General features: G+C 38.6%; 1 protein-coding gene across 5 annotated transcripts in view; it reads left to right on the forward strand.

Moving 5' to 3' along the window:
* HIPK3 (homeodomain interacting protein kinase 3) overlaps nt 1-25,354 on the forward strand; it is a 139,755-nt gene that overhangs the window by 103,015 nt on the left and 11,386 nt on the right. For 4 of the 5 annotated variants that reach the window (XM_030560292.1, XM_030560290.1, XM_030560293.1 and 1 more), the window contains exons 4-16: nt 4,118-4,237; nt 6,600-6,686; nt 7,914-8,098; nt 9,127-9,286; nt 9,672-9,795; nt 10,514-10,621; nt 15,693-15,814; nt 16,025-16,149; nt 16,245-16,403; nt 17,472-17,768; nt 20,380-20,520; nt 23,957-24,192; nt 24,452-24,579. In XM_030560292.1, the coding sequence (XP_030416152.1) occupies nt 4,118-4,237; nt 6,600-6,686; nt 7,914-8,098; nt 9,127-9,286; nt 9,672-9,795; nt 10,514-10,621; nt 15,693-15,814; nt 16,025-16,149; nt 16,245-16,403; nt 17,472-17,768; nt 20,380-20,520; nt 23,957-24,192; nt 24,452-24,579 (1,992 nt within the window). The remainder of the gene's footprint in view (nt 1-4,117; nt 4,238-6,599; nt 6,687-7,913; nt 8,099-9,126; nt 9,287-9,671; nt 9,796-10,513; nt 10,622-15,692; nt 15,815-16,024; nt 16,150-16,244; nt 16,404-17,471; nt 17,769-20,379; nt 20,521-23,956; nt 24,193-24,451; nt 24,580-25,354) is intronic. The other variant, XM_030560294.1, reaches the window with a different exon arrangement.

Raw genomic sequence — 25,354 nt, forward strand, 5'->3', positions numbered from 1 at the left:
TCATTTTTGTAACCCACAATCTGTTAATTGGAATTAAATACAAATCTTCATACAGATCCTTTCTTCAAAGGTACATGCTGAAATCTCTGTTCCACTGTGGAGTCTGTGTTCCTACTGCAAAACTCTAGACTTCTGGGTTTTGCCCTGTTTTTGAGTGCCATCTCTGCAGTAGAGACACAGCACATGCTATTACCTCTAGATTTCCTTCTGACTGTTAAAGGACTTATGGCTGCTGTGTTTGAATGCTTTAGCTGTACTGCAGTTTTCTGTCTCAAATCTGAGAGGTTTTTGTACCTTTCCTGGTACTTCAATTTGTAGTATTTTGGGGTGGACGGGGGCATGGGGAATAAAATGTTTTGTGTCATTGGGATTCATGGCCTCTTAGTTCCCTGTTCCCTTGGACTTCAGTCAGAACTTGCCTTTCCCTCCTTAGCCACATGTCCCTATGCACACACATGCCGCCCTTTGTCAGGCTCCATCTCCATTGCCTGAAAACCTGGCTTCGCGCCATATGCCCACTAAAAAAAGTCAGCATCACTGCTAAAATAACAATTCTGACTAAGGTTCTACCCTCTCTTGTCTGGTGGACAAAACCACAGAAAGTTTGAGTGGTGATCCCTTTCCTGATACCTGCTACACCCGAGGCAACTATCATTACTGATGCTTCGCTCTTAAGCTGGGGAACTCATATTGACCATTATACTGTAGCCCTCTTAGAGGGGACATGCAGGTTTACTTCTCGCTTTCCCTACCACTAACTGCAGAGATAAATATCTACAAAACAACATCCAGTTATTGATTTAAGCTTCAAGGTGTTGCTTCTTGTTGCTTCTTGCTACTAGTACAAGAAATAATCATTGTAATAATGCTTGTGTCATAACATTAAATGCATGCTTGGAGACCTGCTAAACAGACAAAAATAAATGTTGGATTATATAACCTTACCACACAGTTCTAAGTAAAGTAAGGCACTTGCCCAAGGATCAGATGCCTCAAGGCAGGGAAATGTTATAAAACCACGTAATTAATTGTTAGTCAAATATATATATTAAAATAATGTTAGAGAAATGAATATTCACATGTAGTATTATAAATAATAAAGGAATTTTTGCCTTTTGTATTTCTCTTTGCTGATGCAGCTGTTCAGAACTTAGCTGAAAATGCTTGAGTGTTGTGTAAACCAGGAAACCTGGTTTGTGTCTCTTATCTGTAAAATCCTCTATCTATGCAAATATCAGACTGAAGAAAGTGTTATGAGAGAATTGTTAGCTCCAGGTACACCCACCCCTCTCCCTCCAGCAAGACAGCTAACAAATAAAAACCCAGGGCCACAAAAACAGACTAGTAAGATAAAAGCAACTGGATGGAACCAGAGGGATTGACAGCAGAGAATAGATGATAGAAATAGACAGATAAAAGGAAGTTTTAGCGGGATAAGCAAAAATATTAATTTAGGTTAGTTGTAATTTATGCATGAGAATGTTTTAATTAGAATTTTAGAATAGATAGGTACACAATTGAGGTAACCTGGTAAAGTTATGGAACCAAGGGGTAAAAGATAGGTGATGGACAAAAAAGAGTGGAGGAGACACGGGAAGAATAGTCGAACATAGAAACTAGGGATTTAAAGAAAGTCGTCCTGTCCCTGAGGATGGTAATTTGATCACTTATCTTTCTTGCCTTATCTGTTTTTGCATGTATAAGTAATTCTATAGGGGATAATAGCTTTGTCTTAAAATGTACAAAATAAAGACTAAAAGAAACTGTTTAAGCCTAAATTGAAGTGGATCTTATTTTTTATCCAATATTTAGCTGACCAGAGGTACTGTTTAGGGCATTCTAGAACTGAATAGTGAAAATCCCCTGAAGAGCTCTTCTAAATACTACTGTCATTGTTTTATATATACCCACTCCCCCAAACCATTTATAAATATTGTTTGCAAAATAAAATCGGCCCAAAATAACTAGAAATATTACAAGGGAGGATTTAAATATCAATATGGCAATCTCACTTTCACAGAATGTTGCTACTGGAAACACATTCCAGGACTTCACTGTTACCTACATCAAATCATTACATGGTCTCAAGGATGTCTGCCAAAATTATTGCTGTTAATATAGTTGGCAAATTAAAAAAAAAAAGGAAAAAATATAATGGTCTTTTGGGATTTTTTGGCAGCTCATCTATTTCTATAATACAGACTCCAGTTAACCTGAAATTCTTAATCGTATCTTTTACACTTTTTATTCTGAAGCACTTCACCTGTGTCCCTATAGAGTTAACAGTGGGTTACAAGGCTGCTTGAGTTGGGAATGAATCAGTCAGTTACCCTCTTTGTATGCACTGTTTTAAAGTTAATGAGGAATGTACAAAATGTGGAGAAGTATCTGGTTGTGGTTTCAAAATCATATTTTCTCTCTCGTAATTTGCCACACAGAAAATTCAGGTTCAGCTCACATTTAAAGATCTGATTTAAACTCACAACAGAAAGAAAATATAAAGAGAAGGCTGTAACGTATTCTCATATTGAACATCGTATGATGTTCTTCGATCCCTACAATACTCATGCACAACAATGTGAGTTAAGGTAAAAATATCAGTCTTAGCTTTGGTTACTCTGTCATGTTTTTAAGGATTTAAGTCAAATCCTTGACACTTTTAAATATTTCTGATGATCCAACATTTTAAAATTGCAGTACCTAAAAGAAATAAATGATTGTGAAATGATATGATTATAGTATGATGGTGTGGCTTGTTAATAATATTCACTGTTTTGAAAGAAATATATATATAAAAACACCTATCATACCTTCTATACTAATAGTAATTTATGGATAATTACAGTAAAACATCTTGGTATACATTTAGTTATAGGCCTAATACAATGTCCGCTGAAGTCAACAGAGATACTCCCACTGTTCTAAATGGATGTTGGATCAGGCCCTATATAATGAAGGATTCCAAAGTACTTGACAAACAATATCTTGAAATTTCACTCACTGCTGAAATGCAGCCTTCTTTGGAGTGAAACACACATTCACTATGACAGGTTTCAGAGTAGTAGCCGTGTTAGTCTGTATCCGCAAAAAGAATAGGAGTACTTATGGCACTTTAGAGACTAACAAATTTATTTGAGAATAAGCTTTCGTGGGCTACAGCCCACTTCATTGGATGCATAGAATGGGACATATATACATATTCACTATGTAACAGAGCACAGCAACATATAAAGGAAGTGAAAAAACTTCCAAAGAATACTATATCTAACCGAAAACACAGGGACAATTTTAGATGGGTAGAATGTGAGTAGCCAAGTGAAGTTTGGCTGGACTGTGGGGCGTTAACACTTGTATCAAGAGAGGTCTAACATTTTTATATAGCACGTTTGCAAAATGGCAATCATCAGAATGTTTGGAGAAAATGGAACAAAAAATTAACTCTTTTTATCACTGTGGATATATATGGTCTTGTCATTAAACAACATGGAAATTCTTTTAATACCTGTTGAAAGAACTGTGGCATACACCTAACTCATCCCACTGTAAAATGTTACTTGTGCTGGGACCCCATGCATCACTTGGTTTCAAACATGATTTTTGAATTATTAGAAGAATAGTGCCTTGTATGTTAATTATAAGGGGGAAAATTGAGTATTCGTGTCCTCTTCTGAATGGAACAAACATCTTTCCTGAGCTTATCTGTAAGGCCTCAGTAGAGGTCTTAATAAGGATTTGAATGAGGGGAGGATGGTGACTTTGTGAAACTGCTCCTGGAGAGCATTCCATGCATATGGAGTCATGATTATTGCAGAGTTTGCAGTAGTTTTGAACCAGTAAGTAATGTAAATAAAAGACTCATTGCTGACCAAAATTATGTCCTCGTTTAACTATACCACTTTAGATGCTTGGATATTTAGGGTTTTCTCCTGATAATAGATGGAGAGACTAATACAAAACTTTTTAAAGTGCTGTTTCTCTCCTGTATAAGAGTTGTTTGCCCACTCTTAGTCCTCTTTGCGTTTTTTCGTGTGGGAAATGATGAAGTGCAAGTTTCTATCTTTGTAGATCATGATTTGAAAACAAGAAGTTAAGTTCCTTCTACTTTTTCCTCCCGCAGATTCGTTACATTTCACAGACTCAAGGTTTGCCAGGAGAGCAGTTGTTGAACATGGGAACGAAAACTGCAAGATTTTTCTGTAGAGAAACAGATGCATCATATTCTGGTTGGAGGTTAAAGGTAAGAAGTATAAAGTAATTGAAAAAATAGTATACTGCATACACACACACAGGCCAAATTTAAGGTTTCTTATTTACAACATGGAGATCTTCACAAATTTGCAAAACTAAGATAGAATTATGTCTCCTATCTAAGTAATCGTAGGCCAGCTGTACTCTACAAAGCTATATTGGTATAACTGTATTTTTCAGGGGTGTGAAAAATCCACACCCTTAGGCGATATAGTTATACTGACCTAATCCCTTTCATAGGCAAGGTTATGTCAACGGGATATCTTCCGTTAACATAGCTACTGCCTCTTGGCGTAGCTAATCCTCCTCCCCAGTGGGAGAAGCTCTCCCTTCAGCGTATTAGCGTCTTTATTAAAGCACTGTAGCAGTGCAGCTGCACTGTAGCGCTGTATGTGAGACAACCCCCCAGACATATGTGGTTTAATTTCTCTGCTGTATAAAGAATTAAGTAGCTCCTGTGTTATCTCTGGGGAGAGACCCACAAAGGCTTAGGCAGTATTGAGTAAAGAGCCAAGTACAGATAACAAATGGAGTTAAATCTTGATGAATGGTCATGAAATTCTGAAGCAATAGAAGCAAAATAAAATGTCATTCCATAGTAAGTTGTTTGGTGTATTTTGCTTAGTATGCTTAAAATGCAAAGTGAGGATTGCTAACTGGGTGTACTGTTGGTGCCACTGTCCACTAATGAATGCCTTTTAGTCCCAGATTATATTAGAGCTTTTTAAGTGCTTCAGTGTGGCTATTCCTGGTCTCCAACCTTGATATTTCTGTTGGATCTCACTTTAACTTCCATCTGATCTCTTTCAGTATTAATGAATGTGAATGTGGGCATTTATTGGCTAGAGAATTTATCTTTTTATGTTGGATACAAGACAAGTCACCCTTCTGTCTCTGGAAATTAGGGGTATGTCTACACTACTCGCCAGATCGGCGGGTAGTGATAGATCTATTGATCAATTTATCGCGTCTAGTGTAGACGTGATAAAATTGATCCCTGATCGCTCTGCCATCGACTCTGGAACTCCACCGCAGCAAGAGGCGGAAATGGAGTTGACAAGGGAGCAGCAGTGGTTGACTTGCCTAACTGAAGTTGCGTATCTTAGGTCGACACTCCACCCTAGTGTACACCTAGCCTAAGATTGTTAAATCTCCCATACCAGACTAAACACAATACTCCAGGGGTCAGCAACCTTCAGAAGTGGTGTGCTGAGTCTTCATTTATTCACGCTAATTTAAGGTTTCAGGTGCCAGTAATATATTTTAACATTTTTAGAAGGTCTTTTTCTATAAGTCTATAATATATAACTAAACTATCATTGTATGTAAAGTAAATAAGGTTTTTAGAATGCTTAAGAAGCTTCATTTTTAAAATTGAATTAAAATGCAGAGCCCCCCGGACCAGTGGCCAGGACCCGGGCAGTGTGAGTGCTACTGAAAATCAGCTCTCCTGCCGCCTTCGGCACACATGCCATAGGTTGCCTACCCCTGCTCTACTCTTTAGAGGGAGAGAAAAGGGAAATTTTTTTGATGTATGGCAATCACAGCTGAACTAATTTTCCAGATAGTAAGAAAAACATTGCTGAATCTAGTCTAGATAATATGCTGAGGAAGCATCTCTTTAATTTACTTTTAAATAGCGGTGGTGTTTTCTTTTCTTTTGGGATTGTGCAAGAGTCCCTACTGCAGGATAAGGGTGGGACTCAGGTGGGTTTTTTTATTTTATTTACTTATTCTGGTATATTATTTTGAGGAAATTATAACAGAAAGTTTGGTGCATTATGATACCGTCATGGTATATACTTGTCCTTTAAGTCTTTTTGTTTATGATGTTTTAATATTTCAGATACTTTCTCTGTCACGGTAGCTGTGAACAAATAAAATGTACTTGAAAACAAAACAAAAACCTGTAAGAAGAGAGAAATTGAAAGGGGAATGATTCTATTTAAAGTGATACTGTCACCTAGTTTAGTTCCAAAAGTTAGTGGTAGGTATATGTGTAAAATAAACCAACAACAAACAAAAAAAAAAACATTTAATGTACGAAATCAAATACCAATAAAGTTTTCATAAAGCAGGTTTTTTTATTAGGTGTTAGCTATTTCCTGTATTGTTTGCAAACCAGATACTATAATACAGCACTGTGATTATTCAGAAGAGCCAGGAAGTGAAATTGGCTATTTTTGTTGTCTAAACTGACTGAAATACAAAAAGTCAGCAAAAAGCATAACAGTAAAATAAATGTAAAATAAAAGTCTCTCAATTGTCTAAACCGTGATTACTAACAGTAAATATTTTATACTAACAGTGTCCTTTTAGTTGACCTTTTTTTTTTTTCCCCCCCTTTTAAGACACTGGAAGAGCATGAGACAGAGACAGGGATGAAGTCTAAAGAGGCCAGAAAGTATATTTTCAACAGTTTGGATGATATCGTGCATGTGAGTATTCTGTGATTTATTTAAAAACTTATATCAGATATCTTTTGTGAATTAGAGTACATTCTGGGAATATTTTCCATTCATCCGTACCTGCCTAGTCTGCTCCTGTGGAAACTAACCATCTGTGCCTGTCTATTTAGTTCCTTGATGCATAGATCTTGTCTTCCTTTGTTCTTGTGTGATTTTTGGCAATTACATTTGTCTTGGTGAAAAAGATCTTAAATACTGTGCAGTATATTTCATGTTCTACTGTAACATCTACCAATCCAGGTAAAATGATTCTTATATCTAGGTTTTTGTCTATAATAAAAGTATCATTTGTCTTCATCCTTTCTCTAGAGACAGTGACGGCTTCCCAAACCCTTTTGTTGTTAACTAAACTGCATCCTTATACTTCTGCTGCTTTATATGCCTTAATCAGTAATAAAAGGAAATCTCCTCGCCCCCTTTCTTCTTTGACATCCTAAGAAGATACTCAATTCCATTTTAGGACTGGTGTTACTATACACATCTGGAGTTGTCTTCTTCATGTACTAGCTCTGTTCTCACAGCTCAACCTTAAAAAAAAAAAAAGAGTAATACTTGGCGTTTATTTAGTTTTTTCCACCTTCAAGGCAAAAATAAGTAAGAGGATCTCGGGTTTTTTGTTACTTTGAATCTTTTATTCCTATTTTTTCAGAGGTTGGCAAAATCTTCAACTTAGTTCTGAGAGCTGGAGACAGATTAGACCACCTCTGTAGACTTCCAGTGGCATGTGTTCCCTAATCTGAGTGAGCATCACTGATTAAAAATGTATCAGTTGAAAGAAAACACTTCCAGGGTTGATGATTTGAGGCAGGTGGGGCACAAGTACTACTGATGATTGGGTTTCTTTTTCAAGGATTCTAATCTCCACCTCCTAAACAGACTTAAATTTCAAATCCCAAATTTGGAATGGCAGCTGGTATAAGGCTTTCAATAGATGTTAGGTGCACGGGTACTGTCAGAAGAGCAGTTATTTATACAGTAAAATCTTGAAGGCTGTTTGTTGGGTCAGATTCATTAGCCCAAGACAAACATGTTTGGACAAGCTAATAAATTCCAAATATTTCACTTGGCCCTGCTGTTTAAAAGCAATACATTTTAGTCTTTTGAAGGGGAAAAAATTAATGAAAGGAACCAAAGGAAGTATTATCAGTATGCATGTTTGTTTCATCTGACTTTTTTTTTTTAATTATTCCATGCCAGGTGAACATGGTGATGGATTTGGAAGGAAGTGACCTATTGGCAGAGAAGGCAGATAGAAGAGAATTTGTCAGTCTGTTGAAGAAAATGTTGCTGATTGATGCTGATTTAAGAATTACTCCAGTTGAGACACTGAACCATCCCTTTGTTACCATGAAGCATCTCCTAGATTTTCCACACAGCAACCAGTATGTTCTATACATTAATAATAAAGCAGTGTTGTGTTAGACCTACAGTAGTGCTTTACAGTCAAATAGGTGTGTGTGTGTATATATATTTTGTTACTTAAAATTTATAGAATGTAAGTCTATATAGTGTTGAGATGCCTAGAATACAAAGTTCCCCATGCTGAGGAGCCAGTAGTCTTAGGGCCTGATTCTAAAAAGAACTAAGTACCCTCCATTCTCCTAGAATTGGTGTTCAGAACTTAACAGAATCAGGCCCTCATTCCCAAGCCCAATTAAAGTATTTTTGCAATGCTAGAAATAGATACTTGAACAATGGTTTCCTAAATAAAATAGATACACAGAAATCTAAGAAAGGAGAGAACCTTTCATATGTCTAATCCAGAGGTTCTCAAACTGTGGGTCGGGACCCCAAAGTGGGTCGCGGGTTACCAGTGCTGTTGTTAAACTTGCTGGGGCCCAGGGCTGAAGCCAAAGCCCAAACCCCACCGTCCAGGGCTGAAGCCCTCAAGCTTCGACACCCGCCCCCCCCCCCCCCACACACCCCCCAGGGCAGGAGAGCTCAGGCTTTGGTCCCTCTTGCTGGGGTCTTATAATAATTTTTGTTGCAATGAAGTTTGAGAAACCCTGGTCTAATCCATCATCTTCTTTTGGTAGGTACCCCAGTTATTAGCAGATACTCCGCAATACTGTTAGACACTAGAAGCAGAAAATAGTTAAAGTTTATCTTTCTTGATATTGAACCATAGATTCGACAGGTTTACCATTAATCATAGAAGTTTTGGGCTTTTAGAGAAGAGAAGCTCCTAAGTATAATTCTAGCTGTATCCTGCCTTACAGAATCGTAAAATCACAGGATTAGAAGGGACGCAAGGGTCATCTAGTCTAACCCCCTTCCAAATTGCAGGATTATGTTAATCTTGAGATTGTGTTTTCAGAACCATTTCTCCTCCCTCCAGTGGAATTACTTTATATTTTTGTAAATGGAAAATTTTAATCAAAACTACTTAACTCTTCTCTCCTTTTAACAGAGTGAAATCTTGTTTCCATATCATGGATGTCTGCAAATACAGATCTAACTCATGTGACATAAGTAATTGCAATAAAACACCACTCATGAGACCAGTTGCCTCAGGCAGTACTGCTAATGTGACTGCAAACTTCACCAAAATTGGCACAGTGAGGAGTCAGGTAAGAACTTTTGGCTATTAATTTAGTTTCTCATTTTGATTTGAAAATATGATCCAGGAATCATTGTGTTTATCAGTAGTGGAAAAATCTTATGTACGTTTTGTTCTCGCTTCCTAGTATTGTTCACTTTGTTCAGTTTGAAAAAGTTAGTTTTCTAAGCTTGATTTTAAAAAACAGAGAGATTTTGACTTGTCATCCTGAAAGTAGTTTGCTTTATTACAGTGCCCTCCAGTGGTCAAATGGTATTTCTTCATCTGAAATATTTTGAAACTTCAATTTCAGTGGAATTATTATTTATTATTTGCTCTGTGAGAAAGAGAGTGAGACAGATAATAAAATATACATTAATATAATGTGGTCATCCATGCTAAATTTATTGTTTCAGGCATTAACTACATCTGCCCATTCAGTTTTACATCATGGAATACCACTGCAGGCAGGAACTGCTCAGTTTGGTTGCAATGATGCTTTTCAACAGGCACTGATTATATGCCCCCCACCTATCCAAGGTAGGATTAACTGAAATTGTTTCATTTTCTGAATTTTGAAAAGCAGCAGCTGTTACTGGAGTAGTTAATTGTCTGTATTTTACTATAAATTTTGTCCGAGAAATTTACAAATCTACTATTAAAAACTCCCCAAACTGAAACTGGAAATGTTTTTGATTAAGTAAATCTATCTGGATAATAATGAAGTCCTACCATTGCATTTTTAGGTGAATTAGCCTCATATTTTAATCCACAGCCTTCTGAATGAAATTGAATGTTAAAATTTATTAGCCACTCCAAAATGTTTTGATAGCTTTCTGCCACCGCCCTGTTGTACTTTTGAAGTGTAATATGTAGTATAGATCAAGCTGACATATTTTAACTCATGATGTGAGTAAGACTTGCAGAGCATGATTTCTGGTCAGACTCGGTTTGACTGAGACCGTTATAGTGCAAAGCACACACATTTTATTTGAGAGAGAGATGCTAAATTTTCTGACCCTTTACATTTATGCCTTCAGATTTGGTGGGATAGCAGATGTTAAAACATAAAATATAGTATAGTTCATAATGTTCATTTTTGTGAAGGTAAATGTTGTTACATATACTCAGCTTTGGTTATGTGACTCTAAGCATACATGATTTAGAGTTCTCTCAAAGCTTTCAGAAGTTACAGAAACCACTATTAAGGCAGCCCAAAGGAAGGTCTGTATACCATATCCTAACATCCAATTGTCAGTTTTTTCTCCTTACAGCAGTTTAGGAGCTCATTCACTCATTTTACCTGTGGGATTCCAGGGCAGATGTTGTCTTCTTAAAACTAGAGATCCTAGCACCAGGCCAAAAGGTATTGCTATGAACTGGAACTGCTATGCTTCTAGCATAAATCTGAAATACTTTCTTGTTTTTAGATATGTCGGCATAGATGTAAATAATAATGTGATACTGTGCTCTGTAATATCGGAGAACAAGATTTGATTTCTGTCCCCAATCTAGCATGAACAGTGTACTGGCATCCTTTGGTGGGGTAGAGTGTTGTTTATGTCAAACAGCAACCTCCTTACCAGTTGTAAAGAATGACATTGTCTAGGTCCAAAGCAGTCTTATGCAGTCCTCGTCTTAAATGAGGATGATAACAGCATGGGATTTTAAGCTATGCATGTGTGAAATAGGTTTAAAGTTTGGGCAAAATAGGGAGAAACCTCTTGAGATTTCAGTTAGGAACGTTACAGATCCATGAAGACAGCATGTATAATTACCTGAGTAATTACCACTCTGTTGAATCCTACAATTACCGTGTGTCATTATGATGAATTTGGATAGTTGCCTCTGACCATTGCAGCCTGAACATACTGTTTCAAAAAGGTCAGGTGGTCACAGCCATGTTTTGTGGCAGGTTCTCTGCCCTGTTGTGCTCCCATTATGCTACTTGGGCAGCACAGACACTGCAGAAGCCCACCCCCAAGTCTCTTGCAAGGAATTGCCACTATTGGGGAATCTACAATGTGCATAGAGCTCTTATGCCTTCCCCATGGCCGCTGGTGCATAGGATGTGTCGGGTGGAGAAGAGGAGTATCTTGAGCATGCTGCTCTCTGGCTTATGGTCTCTTGAGGATTGTAGCCAGCTTGCACAATTTGAGCAACCTATATCTCTAACCTGGGCTGGATAATAGGATCAGAGAGCTAAAACTGGTGGTTGGTTCTCCTCTTTTAGGCTATCATTGGGTAACTGTGGAGGAGAAGGGGGCTATCCTTTGGTAGGTGCTTCCCAAGACTCTGGCAGAGCCAGCTGAGCACTTATCCTGCTGTCTTAGGGGCTCCCACAGCTTGGTAGGGAACCCATCTAGATCTTCCTTGCAGCAATATGGCTGACTCAAACATTTCAGATTAAAAATTACAATTCACAGAAAATATTTTTAATTCATAATTAAATACAAATCTTAACAGAGTTGGAATCTTGAGAGTCAAGCGTCGGACACCACTGTACTTGGTAACCGCCCAAACGAGTATGAGACCAAAATAATCAGTGCAGAATGCTTTACTTTTTGGGTAAATAGTCTGAAAAATAAAAAATGGTAGAAACAGTCACTCTAAGCCTGATCTGAGCCAGTGACTTAGGTGTAAGGATCTGTGTCCAGTTCCCCCTCAGAATGAATTTTTCTTTTACTATGAGAACCTTAAATTCGGGTCTAGAGCACATAACTGATTCCTTGATTTCTTCTGTATTAGCTCTATGATAGTTCTAAATTTCAGCTTTATGTAGGAATTTTACCAAAATTGTGATATTCAGCTTTAGCCAAATATTCTAACAATGTTTTAAAAGCTGAATTATGACTGTAACCCAGAGGAGTCTGAGAGTCCAAGTCCCAAACGATTCATGTATCTGCATGATATTTTGGCGTGTGCAATCCCAGTGTCTTCTGGGCTGATGGAAAAAGCAGGTCTTTCAGGCCAGAAAATCCTGCAGCCCATGCAGGGGCTGGCGAAGGAGACTGGCTATCCCAGAAGATTGCTTATGCTCTCCAGGAATCTATCTTTGGGAGCATGGAGTAGCAATGGAATTGGGGTAGTGGATCTTGAGGAAAATTCATGCTCTCAGAGGCTTATCTCTGTAAGTGTGAGCAATGGATAGGGGTTTTAGAAAAGTGTGGTAGGATGGGCCCTCTGATAGCAGGAGTGCTGAGGGGGGGGGCAAGAGAGATACAGAAGAGGACAAAAATAACAAAAAGAAAGGGGGAGAGGAAATCAAACAGGACGTAAAAAGGAAAATGGATTTTTATAGAGAAAAAAATAGAAGTGGGAGATGGAGAGACAGTTTCAAGTTGAGTAATTTATTCTTATCTTTAGCTAAAACATCATTTACAGTTATCACATGAACACTAAAATTAAGCATTTAATATGCACCTAGAGGCAGCACCATCAATAACATTTATTCCACCTTACCTTTGGAGATATTGGTTAAATTGCACTGTTCTTCAGGAAGGAGATAACAAGTTGACAGAACCTTTCCTTATAATAATTCTGTAATATCCATTTAAGATAGATTTTTTGGAATTCCTGAAAATAAATCGTCAGATAATGCCTAATACCCCGTTATTGGAAATGTTTGGTAGCCTATGAGGTGCCAATGTTAGCATACAAGTACTTCCTCTGAAGCAGACTAGAAAATAACTGGAATACCACAGGGATGTGTACCTTTGTACATATGTATACGAACACAGATTAGGCTTTATTCCCTAAACAAGCACATACACATCATGTAAACAGAGGTTTTATTGTTTGAAGGACTAGTATCAGATGGTATCTGGAATCTGACAGTAGATATTTATGAGAAAAGACTCTAGTTTTTGCTGTTCGTATTTTTTAAAATCAACCCATCAGATATAAACTGTTTTGACAAGAACTCTTTCTCTTATCTCAAGTCACTGCCAATTATGGAGAGGAGAAGGTGGTTTAGGTGACACTTGGGTGTTGGATTTCAGTTTGGTTGTATTCTTTCATCTTTGTCTTTTCTCTGAAGAGGTTACCCATTGCTGTAATGCACCTATATTGATAGGGCATGCGTTCTTGTTGGAAAATGGCCAGATTTTGAAAGGGAAAATAAAATCATTATGAGAACTGCAGGTGTTAAGAGTTCTTTGTAAATTGTCCTAAGTCCTGCTTAATGCTTTCTCACCAACTGGAAGACATTGAGACCCTGATAGACATAGGCTAAGGAAAAGCCTTTCTACTTAAATTCAGAGCCCAAGAAAACTTGCCCTTTTTAAAGATAAAGATTGAGCCAGCAGGTGTTACCAACAATGTTATTCATGGTTGTTGCCTCTATCCTGGGTTGCAGAAATTTCTGAAAGCTTTGAGTACACCAGTCCAAAATGTTAGACTATTTGAGGCAAACATATAACTTTATGCACAGATTGTTTCCTTCTGAGTATACTCATTATAGGTAAGTAATTTATTATCTGCTAATAGTACATTTTTTTTAAAAGATGCATGTTATTATTTTAGTAATACATTGGATATTGAAAAGCAGATAGTACGGGAAAAATAGTTGTCATTGGATTCCATTGCCTGCTCTCAGTTCTATGCTGAACTGCTGAATTAGAGTCCTGATTTAGGCATAGCTTGAATGGCGGGGAACAAACATATTGGTTTCAGCACCTATGTAACAAGCTGAGTTTCTAGTGGGGAGGTGATGGAAGAGAAATGTTAACAATATTTGGTGCTGTTCGTCATTCCCTATTTGGCTGCTGTGTAGAATATCCTAAGTGCTGAGTTTTGCTGCTCTTGGCATTTAAGGTGCTTTTACTCTATTTAGCTGGGTGGAAGAAATTACTCAACCAAGTTTTTTAAAATTCCAAGCCTTTCATCAAACTGTTAGAACTTAGTATAGCAACGTGGCATGCTCAAAGGTGTTCAGTGGATTGAAATAAAAGATTAAAAAAAATAAACTCTTAATGAATAAATGAATTTATAATCTTAGGCAGTAGTTTCCTGTCATCCATGTGTGTATGGCTTAGTAATTGACTGTAGTGTGAGTGATGTAAAGGCAAGACCAGAAGTCAAAATCATCATATTCTCATTCACAGTAGAACCTGCAGTGAAAGAAAACTGTTCTATTAGAAAATGCTGTTGAAAAAATAAATTACTGCCCCCCTCCTCCCTATTTATATTGTTAGGCCATCTGAAAATTATTGACTGGCATAAACTTTGCACTATTTTTTATCTGTGACTATCTGAGTCAGGTAAAGCCCAGTGGGTATGACAAGCCATTAAGACACTCATAGAACATTAGAGAGGGTGTCTTTCCTGGACTGCTCTTGCTATAATATTTCAGGTGTGCATCAGCTCACAGTGCCAGGACACACACAAAAAAAAGCAGGTTGTGGGTTGACTGTCATGGGCTCCCCTGGAAAGATTTTATGGGCTGTAGGGAGACTCAGATATTCCCCACAGAAGATCCTAAAACCAGACAGAAGCATGGGCAGCTTGTATAAGAGGCTTGAGGAGGCTAACCCTCCCCAAAATAAAAAAAAGGTTGGACATGCAGGGCGCAAATACTGGATGTGGGTCAGCTCCACTTTTTTTCCTGCCTTAACGGCAAGCAATGAGGGGGTCGGGAAGTGGAGCGAGCAGTGGGCAGGCTCTTGGGGGAAGAGGCAGCGTGAGGTCAGGGCCTTAGGGGAAGAAGTGGAGTGGGGTGGGAAGAGGTGGGGCGAGGTGGGGTGGGGCCTCAAGGTGGAGGGGTAGAGCAGGAGGCGGGGCCACAGTCTGCATGCTGGTGGCCCCCCACTTCTCAAGTGCTTCCAGCAATCCTGGAGTAGCTTTCTCAAACGAAATACATATGCCATCTGTGGACGGAAGGGGTCACATGTATGTGGTTTCCTTAGAGGCATAACTAGAGGAACTGATAAGGACACATTGTGGAAAGAAAAGATGTCAGCGAGTAGGAAGTGATTGAGTTCCATGGGACTCCATAGGTACAGGGAAGTTAGCCATTGATCTCTTCCCCTACCCCCCTCCCTCCGTTTTTGCTTCGCTGCCCTCAACCGAGAAAATTTGTAATAGACAGTAAAACTCTCAGCATTGTAGAAAGCTCTTCGCATGAGTCACTCTGGTGAGGATAAAATATAATTAGTTCTTTCTGTAGTATGTGTTCTCATAGTGATTATACAAATTACAGTAACACACACTTGAACAGATAGGTACTGAAACAAAATCTCCTCTAAGATAAATCACATTGATTAATCCAGTTTGAAAAGTCTAAATCAGTGGTATAACAAAATTACAAGCATAGCAAGAAAAATGAGTAGTCTGATTAAAAATCTCCTCCTCATTTTTTTTCATTTTGCTCAAGTTATATCTTCATAATATTTTGTTTAAAGCTTGTATAATTCATTTGTTTTTCCTTTTCCCATTAGGAGTTCCTACAAACCACAGTAAGCCTACTGGTTACACATTAAGGGTAGATAATACAGTTCCATTGGTGACGCAGGCCCCTACCTTACAGCCACTACAGATACAAGCAGGAGTACTGTCTCAGGTTGGTTCATTTGGAATTGTGTATTTTAAAAATGGCTGTTACAAATTTTATATTACTAGGCACTTAAGAAAACTTGTATTTGTAAAGATTACGTTTGTGTCCTTAAAGTGTCCCATTTAATCACTGTTTTGTATTTATGCAGAGTTTTAAGAAGCTAATAAAAATACTGGTCATTTGCCACTTAATGAAATCTGCTTTACTTCACAACAGCCATGGTCTAATAGAACTCAGCAAATATTGATTCCTGCTTGGCAACAAATAACACCTGTGGCTCCTTCTACTACAACTCTAGTCTCTGATCCAGTGGCTGGTCCACAAAGATTTGGAGACTGGGGGTAGGTCTTAGGACTTTTCTTACGACTTTTGCATAACAAAGAATATGGATTTGAGTTAGAGTTTACAGCTAATAACTCCCCTCTTCTCTCCTTAGAAAAGTGATTCCTCATGGCAGCCATTACAATTCAGTGATGCCACAGCCTCTCTTAAATCAAATAACTTTGTCTGCCACGCAGCCAATTAGTGTGGGCATTGCACATGTTGTCTGGCCACAGCCTGCAGCTACCAAGAGAAATAAACTGTGCCAGAACAGGTTGGTAAAATGGTATTATTTTTATTTGGTGTAGATTTTGATATCACAGCTTCACAACCTTTGTACAGTGGATAAGAGGGATATGAATAATGCATGCTCAGTAAGGTCATTGACTGTACTCAAACTGTCCTGTTGCCCCTTTTGAAAATAAACACCTAGCTAGTTGCCGTATCAATTTCTCTGAAATATTTTGGTAGATAGGATGGGAGACATGAAATGGAAATAAACTTTTTTTTTTTTTTACCTTTGATCTACTTTCTGCCTGTGATACTAGCAGCTTTGTCTACATATGTGCTTAAATAGCCTTTGGCAAGGGTTTAAAAATATATTGAGATAATCCTAATTAGATGCTCCTAAATCTGTGTGCATGAGGACTCATCAGGTTCAAAGAATTAAAAATAAGTAGAAGTTATGTAATAGTGGTCATAATATGGCTAGACTAGTATTAAGAATAGTCTTTCTTTTGCTGGCAGCGAGAAACTGTTTAGCTGCTTACTGGAGAAAATGTGCCCCATTACTACAGAAGTGGTTTGCAAAGGTATGGGATGTTTTAGGAATGGAGAAACCAAGACTATGAAGAACAATTATGGTAGTGGTTGTACTACTGGACTCCTTTTGTAGTGTTTGCTAAGACAAGGTGTCATCCAGAGCCCACTGATGTCAGTGAGAATCTTTCCAATGAATCAGTACTGAAATATCTGTAGTGCCCAAGCTAGCATTTCTTCATTCCTTCTTTCCTTTATAAGAGAATGGTGCTTTCATCATATTGTATTACATTTCACTGTCCTCAGCCTCGGACCTTATGTTGCAGCATCCAGAACAATCCTGTAGGCAATTTGCAATACTTACCTGGAAAATTTGCCATTGTTATGGAATTCCACATATGCAATATATTTACCTGTATCTTCACAGCTTTATGTTTTGCTGTTTGTTTTTTATTCATGGATGTATAACGATGATGTTTTAGTCTACTTGGCTTTTTTAAGTTGTGGGGAAAAGAATAGAATTAAGTTTTCAAGTATGTTACAAAGTTTCTACTAACTGTCTAATGAGGTGTCTTCTTCACAGGAGTAACGTGTTACAAAATACCAATATCCAAAATTCAGCATTTATATCTCCAAAGATAATTAATGTGAAGGCTGTCAAGAGAGTAAGTTGTATAGAAGCCCAGGACAATCATAACTCAAAAGGACAGGAGAGGAACTGTTGCAAAACATCTGTCAGGCAGAACCCTGATTCATCTGTTTCAAACAAACAGCGCCAGGCTATCATCATTGCAGATTCTCCAAGTCCAGCAGTCAGTGTGATCACCATCAGTAGTGACACAGATGAAGACGATACAGGACAAAGACATTCACTGAGAGAGTAAGCTTATAAATAAGTCTAGTTTTGTTAAACTGTTATCTATACTAAAAATGTGTGCAGCGATTACAGCAATATTCTCTAGTTCAGCTACTATGTGTAGTCAGTATTTGATTTTAAACACAATCGCAGTCAATATGTTCCTCCTTTTTGGTAGAAAAGGCAACACCATGGCAGTATCTTGTTTGGGAACTGAAGGCTACAAGCAGCGCATTCATAACAGAGACTGACTGTTTAGAATTCTTTTTATAACAGTGGATGAGTTGTTAAGGTTTGAAAATTGACTACTCTTAGGTATAGCATGTTTATTGATTTCATTTCTTAATATTGGCTTGCGCTGTTCATGCGTACCCACCTCTGTAGCATTACATGTATCTGTGTATGAAATTGGATGTTGAGTATAAGCAATAGAAATTCCATCCTAAAATGATTTTTCTCTAATAAGTTATGAAATAAATTATTCCATATTAAATTGCTGTGAATCAAAGAAAAGATGTCATTTTTGTTTGAATGCATTCCTTATGGCTGTGAATTAGGGGCTTTTCCTTAAACGTAAGTTTGAGGAAGCCTAATGTTATCTGATTGTTCAGGCTGTGATTCTGAAACAGACAAGTAGAAGATCAAAATTTAGGTCCATATCTTCAAAATATGATTGTAGTATGTGTACAGTTTTTTATATAAAATTAATTGTTCATATAATTTTTGCACATTGCCTGTGCACACAAACTATAGATTCAACATATAAAATACTCACTTCCATGTGTAAATTGAGTACAAGTAAGGTTTGTATGTATACCAGCATTTATGTTCAGTAGCGGTAGTTAGGCTTGGCAGTATTTGGGTTTGGGTTTTTTTTTGCAAGTTTTGATAATATAGATTTTTATCATCCCCCCAGTTTTTAACTATTTTTATTTTTACAGTTGCGGGGAGTTAAGGAGGGGTATGGTTGGGGTTAATGTAGCACTGACAGTAGGACTGCAAGGAGCTCTCTGCATGGCCAAGGGGCCAAAGACACTTAGGTGCAAGGTGCATGGAGGCTGCAGTCTTGGCCTGGCAGAGTAGAGACTGCTGCAAGTTGGACAATGAGCCTCTGGCTTTGGGGGAGGCCACCCTGTTACTGACCATTCCTGCCCAGGGATGGCCCCTGCACTCCTGGCTGGTAAGCAAGTGGGACTGTGACAGTGGAGCTGCAGAGGATTCCCTGCACAATCACAGAGCTGGCAACACCAGATTCATGCAGGCACAAGGTCAGTGGAAGTCTGTGGCCCTGGTGGGTCAAAGTAGAGACCTCCAGCAAGGGCTGCGAGGATAAGGACAAGCCCATGGCCATGGGGAAGGCCACCCCTTTACTGAATGGCTCCTATCCAGGGACAGAGATATGCAGCAGCAGCAGGGTGGCCTCCCCCATGGCTGGGGGCTTGTCCTCCTGCTCGCAGCCCTGGCTGGAGGAGAGGGTCTTTGATCTGACCCATCAGGTCCACAGCCTTCCTTACACATTCTGCCTGCCAGGATCTGATGTTGCCAAACCCATGACTGTCCAAGAAGCCCTCTTCAATTCTCCTGTCATGGGCCCACTCACTCACTCCTGCGACAGCAGTGGTGCAGATGGCTCTGTGCACTGCCGCAGGGCCAGTGACACCCAATCCTTACCAATGGATATTTTTTTTTTGTTGATTTCAGTGTCAGCTGAAATTGATGTTTACCAACATCTGCCCATTTAAATCAAATCCTGCTAAGCCTAGAGATAGTGTACAACAAATTGAACATGCAGACACGTGTGTGTGTGTGTGTGTGTGTGTGTGTGTGTGTTCATATACACACACATTTGGTTGATGTTTTTCAAGGCAGTCCAGGGTGCCACATAGCTCAGATTAATTCTAATAGAAGATATGTGACTAAATACCCTGGACTGCTTTAAAAATCTTTCTCATACTTTCGTCCACACTTTCCCCACTTATGCCACATTTCATTTTCATTGCATGTTGTGGGAATTGTGAAAAGAATCAGCTACTTCTATGGCAGAGATGGTACAGAGGTTTTTTTGTTTTGTTTCATTTTTTACAAATTATCTAGGGCCATAGCCTACAGTTCTTCGTAAAACAAACCAATGAAGCCAGCAGAAGACTTACTTGAGTAAAGACTGCAAGATTTGGTCTGGGCTATGGCCAATTTTTTTTTACTTTGACTGCCTAAGGATCCTAATTCATATTTAGACACCAAAATAAAAATGACCTAATTTTTCAAAGGTGTTGTGTACCTGCAGGAATACCTGAATGGGCATTTATAAATTCTGAACTTTAAATATTTTGAACTTAAGTGCCTAAATATGCATTCAGGAACATTACTTTAGGCTTCAGAGTTCAAAAATTTAGGTCAAACTTTCCAAAGGGACTCAAAAAACTTTAGATTGTGTATGAGTGGAACAATAAGCAGGAATAAGAATCATTGCTTTTTATCTTTTGGGTGATTGGCCACATTCCCTTTCCAGTGTAATACTAAATAACATATTAAAGATCTGTCTCTATTACTTTAAGGCTAGCTGTGTGTAAAAGGATTTAATAACATGCCAAATGACAGGTAGTATTTATTTTTGACTTAATTTTTTTTGTTTCAGATGTAAAGGTAGCCTAGATTGTGAAGCCTGCCAGAGCACTATGAATATTGACCGTGTATGTTCGTTAAGCAGCCCTGACAGCACTTTGAGCACCAGTTCCTCTAACCAGTCTAGTCCATCCCCTTGCAAGAGACCCAACAGGTAAAAAAACCATGTTATTTCCAGTATACAGTGGAAGTCTGCTTTTAGTGAAACTCCTGACGTTTTTAGTTCATTGTATTTTACATCGCCAGATTTCTCTCTCTTTCACAGGCTAACTTATGTTTTGAAAAAATTATATCATTCTAAGAGATGTATATGTATGTTAATGATACATATTATTTATATACCATAGCTAGTTTGTTAATTGTTCCTGATAAATTGTGTTTATCTCATTGAATGGCTTCATAGTGTTGAACTGAATGGCAATAATTCACACAGTGTGTTTAAAAAAAAAACGCACACAAAAAACTCCATTAGAAGAACACTGATTGCAAAGTCAAGCACTCAAAAGTTGGGAAATGCCAGAATTAAGCAACTCTTAATTAATTCAGCTCTTTGTGCACATCCATTATAATACAGTCTTTAATTATGTGCTCACATACTGTTTTTTCCATAGTACCTGACTCATGCAGCGCACAGAATGGAGTTAGTGAGGAGCTATTGAATATTTTATTTTCTCGTTCAGTGTTTGGCCCCATGCCTTCCTCACCTCACTATTTAAACCCTGCGCTGAAGACAAAATTACTAATTTTTTCATGTTTCCTTCTATGACACTCATCGCTATGGTATCTGAATGTTTCACAAACATTAGTTATCTTCATAACACCCCTATGAGGTAAGGAGATGGTATACAAGGTCAAAAGTTTTCACTGATTTTGGGTGCCTGGATTGATACCTAGGTCCTGACTTTTTCAAAGTACTTAGCATTGTAGAGCACTTTATATGTTCAAAGCCCAGTTCTCATTAATTTAGATGCTTTGAGTGGTGCTCAGAAGTTCCGAAAATCAGACCCCAGGGTCTCCAGAAAACAAGAAACATGCAATTAGTGACCACCTGTGAAAAGTTTGGTTTAAGTGACTTGCCTATCCTTGTGAAGGAACTATATAGTAGAGGCAGGGATAGAATCATTTTTCAGGGCAGCATTCAGCAGTCTTAACCATGAGACCATTCTTTCTTTGCCTGCAATCCCCTGCTTCATTCCACACCTCATTCCACTTATATACACCTTCTGACTTCCACAACAAATGATACAGGGGGCTTGCAGTCAACAGCCTCATTCTCTGTGCAACTCTGATGCACTCCTGGAGTGTGCTCCATCCTGTATGCTGAATGAATTGCGTGTTGGTGGGGGGGGTGGGGTGAGGCAGGGGGCAGAGTGATCATGTAATTAAAAAAAAGCATAATGCACACACAAAAGGGAACAGATTTAAGGTTAGGAATTGCTCAGGTATTTAAAGTTAAGCATGTATTTAAGTTCTTTGCCAGATTGGTGCCTTACTCTGTAAATCGGTGTTCTCATGTTTTCCTAGACGACGACTTAAAAAGAAATGATCTTGTGCACATCTCTTCTCAGTGATGAACACATCCAGCTACCATGCATACCATGTGATATACCAGCTACTGTGGGTGCTATATGAGCACCTAGATTAATTTACTCACAGTCCCTTACTACTTATTTAGATTGTACAGCTCTTTGAGGCGGGGAATGTCTCCTACCATGTATTGGCACAATGCCTTGCACAGTGGGGCCCCAAATGCATTTGGGGACTCAAGGCACCACTGTAGTATAAATATTTGTGTATATTTTTACATTTACAGTTAACATTTAAAACAAAATTAGTTTTCTTTCCCCAGTGTCTCACTGCTTGATCTCCCCTTCTCTCCATGAAATACCTGGCTTTGATTCCACTGTTGGTTGTGATGTTGCTTAGTTGTTCCTGGATCTTCTCCTCCTGAAACTTCTTCTCCTCTAATTGGCATCTCTAATCCCTTTCACCCTCACACATGCATTTTGGTTTCAGTAAACAGTAGGTGTCATTATAGAGGTTGGCATTTCCATCTCTTATTCTTACCTGCTGTTTCAAGAGGAACATTTTTTAAAGAAGAGGGGTATGCATCAGTTGATCAGCATATACTCCATTGCCCACCTGCAAATGTTTTATAGCAGTGGTTCTCAAACTTTTATTTTCATGGGCCACTTGAAAATTACTAAGGGTCTCAGTGGACCACTTCATGATCTTTCCAAATGTTGTTTATACCATTAGCTAACTATTGTAAAGTGCTTTGGATAAAAGCGCTATATAAAAAAATGAATAAACATTTTTTTGTTCTACAAATAAAAGGACACAACTCATTTTCATATCAGTAGTCTTACCTTTCTAATGCAATGAAGTGCCCTTTTTCCCCCACCGCGGCAGCCCCCGAGTTGGGGCTGGGAAGGAGCGGAGTCTTTCCCTCATCGCAGCAGCCCCTGAGCTGGGAAGGAGTGGGGGTCTCTCCCCCTCCACAGCAGCCACAGAGCTGGGGCTGGGAAGGAGGGCCATCTCTCCCCAGCAATCACAACCCTGGAGCTGGGGAAAGTCACCTCTTTCTCTGGCTGCCACAGCCCTGCACATCCCAAATTTCCCCCACCCCCTCTTCTCATCCAACCGTCCCCTTCCAACTACCCTCTATTCTCCCCAAGACCACCCCTCACCTTACATGTGTGTCTTCTCTGAGGTCCAGGCACCTAATTAGTGGAGCCATGCCTGCGCATCTCCATTAATTAGGTGAGTGGCCCTTCATTCTCTTGTGTGCGGCCACCCACGCACGAACCTTAGAGGCATCTATCTGCGGACCACCTGAATGGAGTTTGCAGACCACTGGTAGTCCACAGGCCACAGTTTGAGAACCTCTGTTCTATAGACTATAGTTTGAGAACGGGGCTCTGCTTTTCCTCTTAACCTAAATACTGTCAAAAATAATCTGTCAAACCTATGTGCTTGGCAATACTATATGTAAAATGAGTGTTCCTCTCTAGTGGCTGATCCAACAACTAGCTACTATGCCAGGAGTGTTCTCCTGATTCCTCACAAGTAACTGCATCTCTTTGGGCTAGATAGACACTTGCACAATCTCCCTAGGCCTGTGGCTTGTTTTTAGAAGCATTATTTTTTCTTCATAAAGTATTTCCTCCTCTGCTTATGGCATGATAACCCTGGGGAGGCTTTTATTCTTTGAATTAGAAAGAAAATGAGGTAATTAGTGTGCAGGTGTGTATTTAAAACTTAATATAGGTTAGGTGGATTTATTAGAGCAAGGTTAATGTGCAACTCACCATAACCCTTGCTAATTTCTTTTAACAAAGTAACTGCGGCCTTATCCTTTCCACCCCTGCTTACAACTTGTCATTTAAGAATGGAAGATGAGTTTTAGCTTCCATCTGAATTCCCAGCTTGTGTGGTTTTAACTTGACACTTACCATAACTAAAACGTAAATTTTCTTTCTGCAGTTTGTTTTATTTTTAAATATTTTGTGCAAATATCTTGTCATGCATTACAAGAATGCTAATGGAAGAACACTCTGCTTATAATGCAATATTTATTTTTTGAATAGTATGTCAGATGACGAACAAGAGAGTGGCTGTGATACTGTGGATGGTTCCCCGACCTCGGACTCTTCAGGACATGACAGTCCATTTGTAGAAAGGAGTTTTGTAGACAACACCAATCAAAATACAGAAACTAGAAACTCAGTTAACCCAGAAACCAAACCCTCTGTCTGCGCTGTTGTGGTGCCACCAATAAGAATAGAAAACAGATTAAATTTAGATGAGCAGATGGTGAATACAGGTAAACTAATTTAGTTGTTGTTCTCTTTTATAATAATGGGTAAGTCAGAAATTTGAGCAGTCTATTCAACATAAGATTTAAGCTACCCCCCTCTTATTTAATCATGTATTTTACCTAAATTATTAGATCTTAATCATAAAGTAATTTTTAAAATGTTTTCTAAGTTTCTTGGTTTATTACTTTACAACTGTTGTCTATTTGAATAGTTGAAAGAATTGAAGGTTTGCCTTGATATTAGTATTTGATTTTTATTTGCCAGATAACACATGCCAGCCGCTAATAAAAAGCCGATCTATCCCTGGAAGAATAAACCAGCCTCCTGCTGTGAGTAACCGTCAGCAAAAATTGACATTAGCATTCCATCAGCAACCTATAAATTTCAGTCAGGTATGTGTATTCATTCACAGCTCAGAACTGTTTCACTGTCTTAAGGTTGAGGGCCTGATTTTAAAAAATGCTGGACACCCGCAACATTGAAATAAATGGAAGCTATGGCTCCTCCACATATTTGAAAAATCAGGTCCCAAGACAGTAAAAAAATATGCCCAACGTGTGTAGTCAAGCTGCTGCAATCCTGAAAAATGGGCTTCTCTAGCCTATTGTGCAAGTCAGAAATATCTTCCACTTTTGTCCCTAAATTAGCATCTATGGTAGTGGTTGAACAGATGAGTTTGTAAAGATGATGAAAAAACAGCACTGGGAAAATTGTTACAACCTACATTAAATTTAGTAGAAAGCCTGAGACATGATCATATATACTTGACTACTTTTCCTCCTTCCAAATGGCAAAATATTTGTACCATGGAGTTAAGTGTGGGGCTATATTTTCAGCCTTGTACCACTTGCTTTGTGCCTCACCTGTGGCACAAACAACTGGAAACCCAGCATATCTGTCCAGCTGAGAATTCTGTTAGTTGAGGGGAATCCCAGAATATAGTAGAGCTGATGCATCCAATTGTAATTCACTATCTGTCTTGCGTGTAGTGAGCATGGCTGAGGAAAAAAAGAGACATGTTCTTCAAGTGATGGTCCCTGTGTGTATTCCACACGTGGTACATGGTTATTAAAGATGTGAGATCCTTATCTGTATTCTACACATGGTATTCATGTGGCACCATGCACATGAGGTCAGAGATTTTTAGTAAGCAGTGTCCATTGGTCT

This window comes from Gopherus evgoodei, chromosome 4 (assembly GCF_007399415.2).
Source record: "Gopherus evgoodei ecotype Sinaloan lineage chromosome 4, rGopEvg1_v1.p, whole genome shotgun sequence".
Lineage (NCBI taxonomy): Eukaryota > Metazoa > Chordata > Testudines > Testudinidae > Gopherus > Gopherus evgoodei.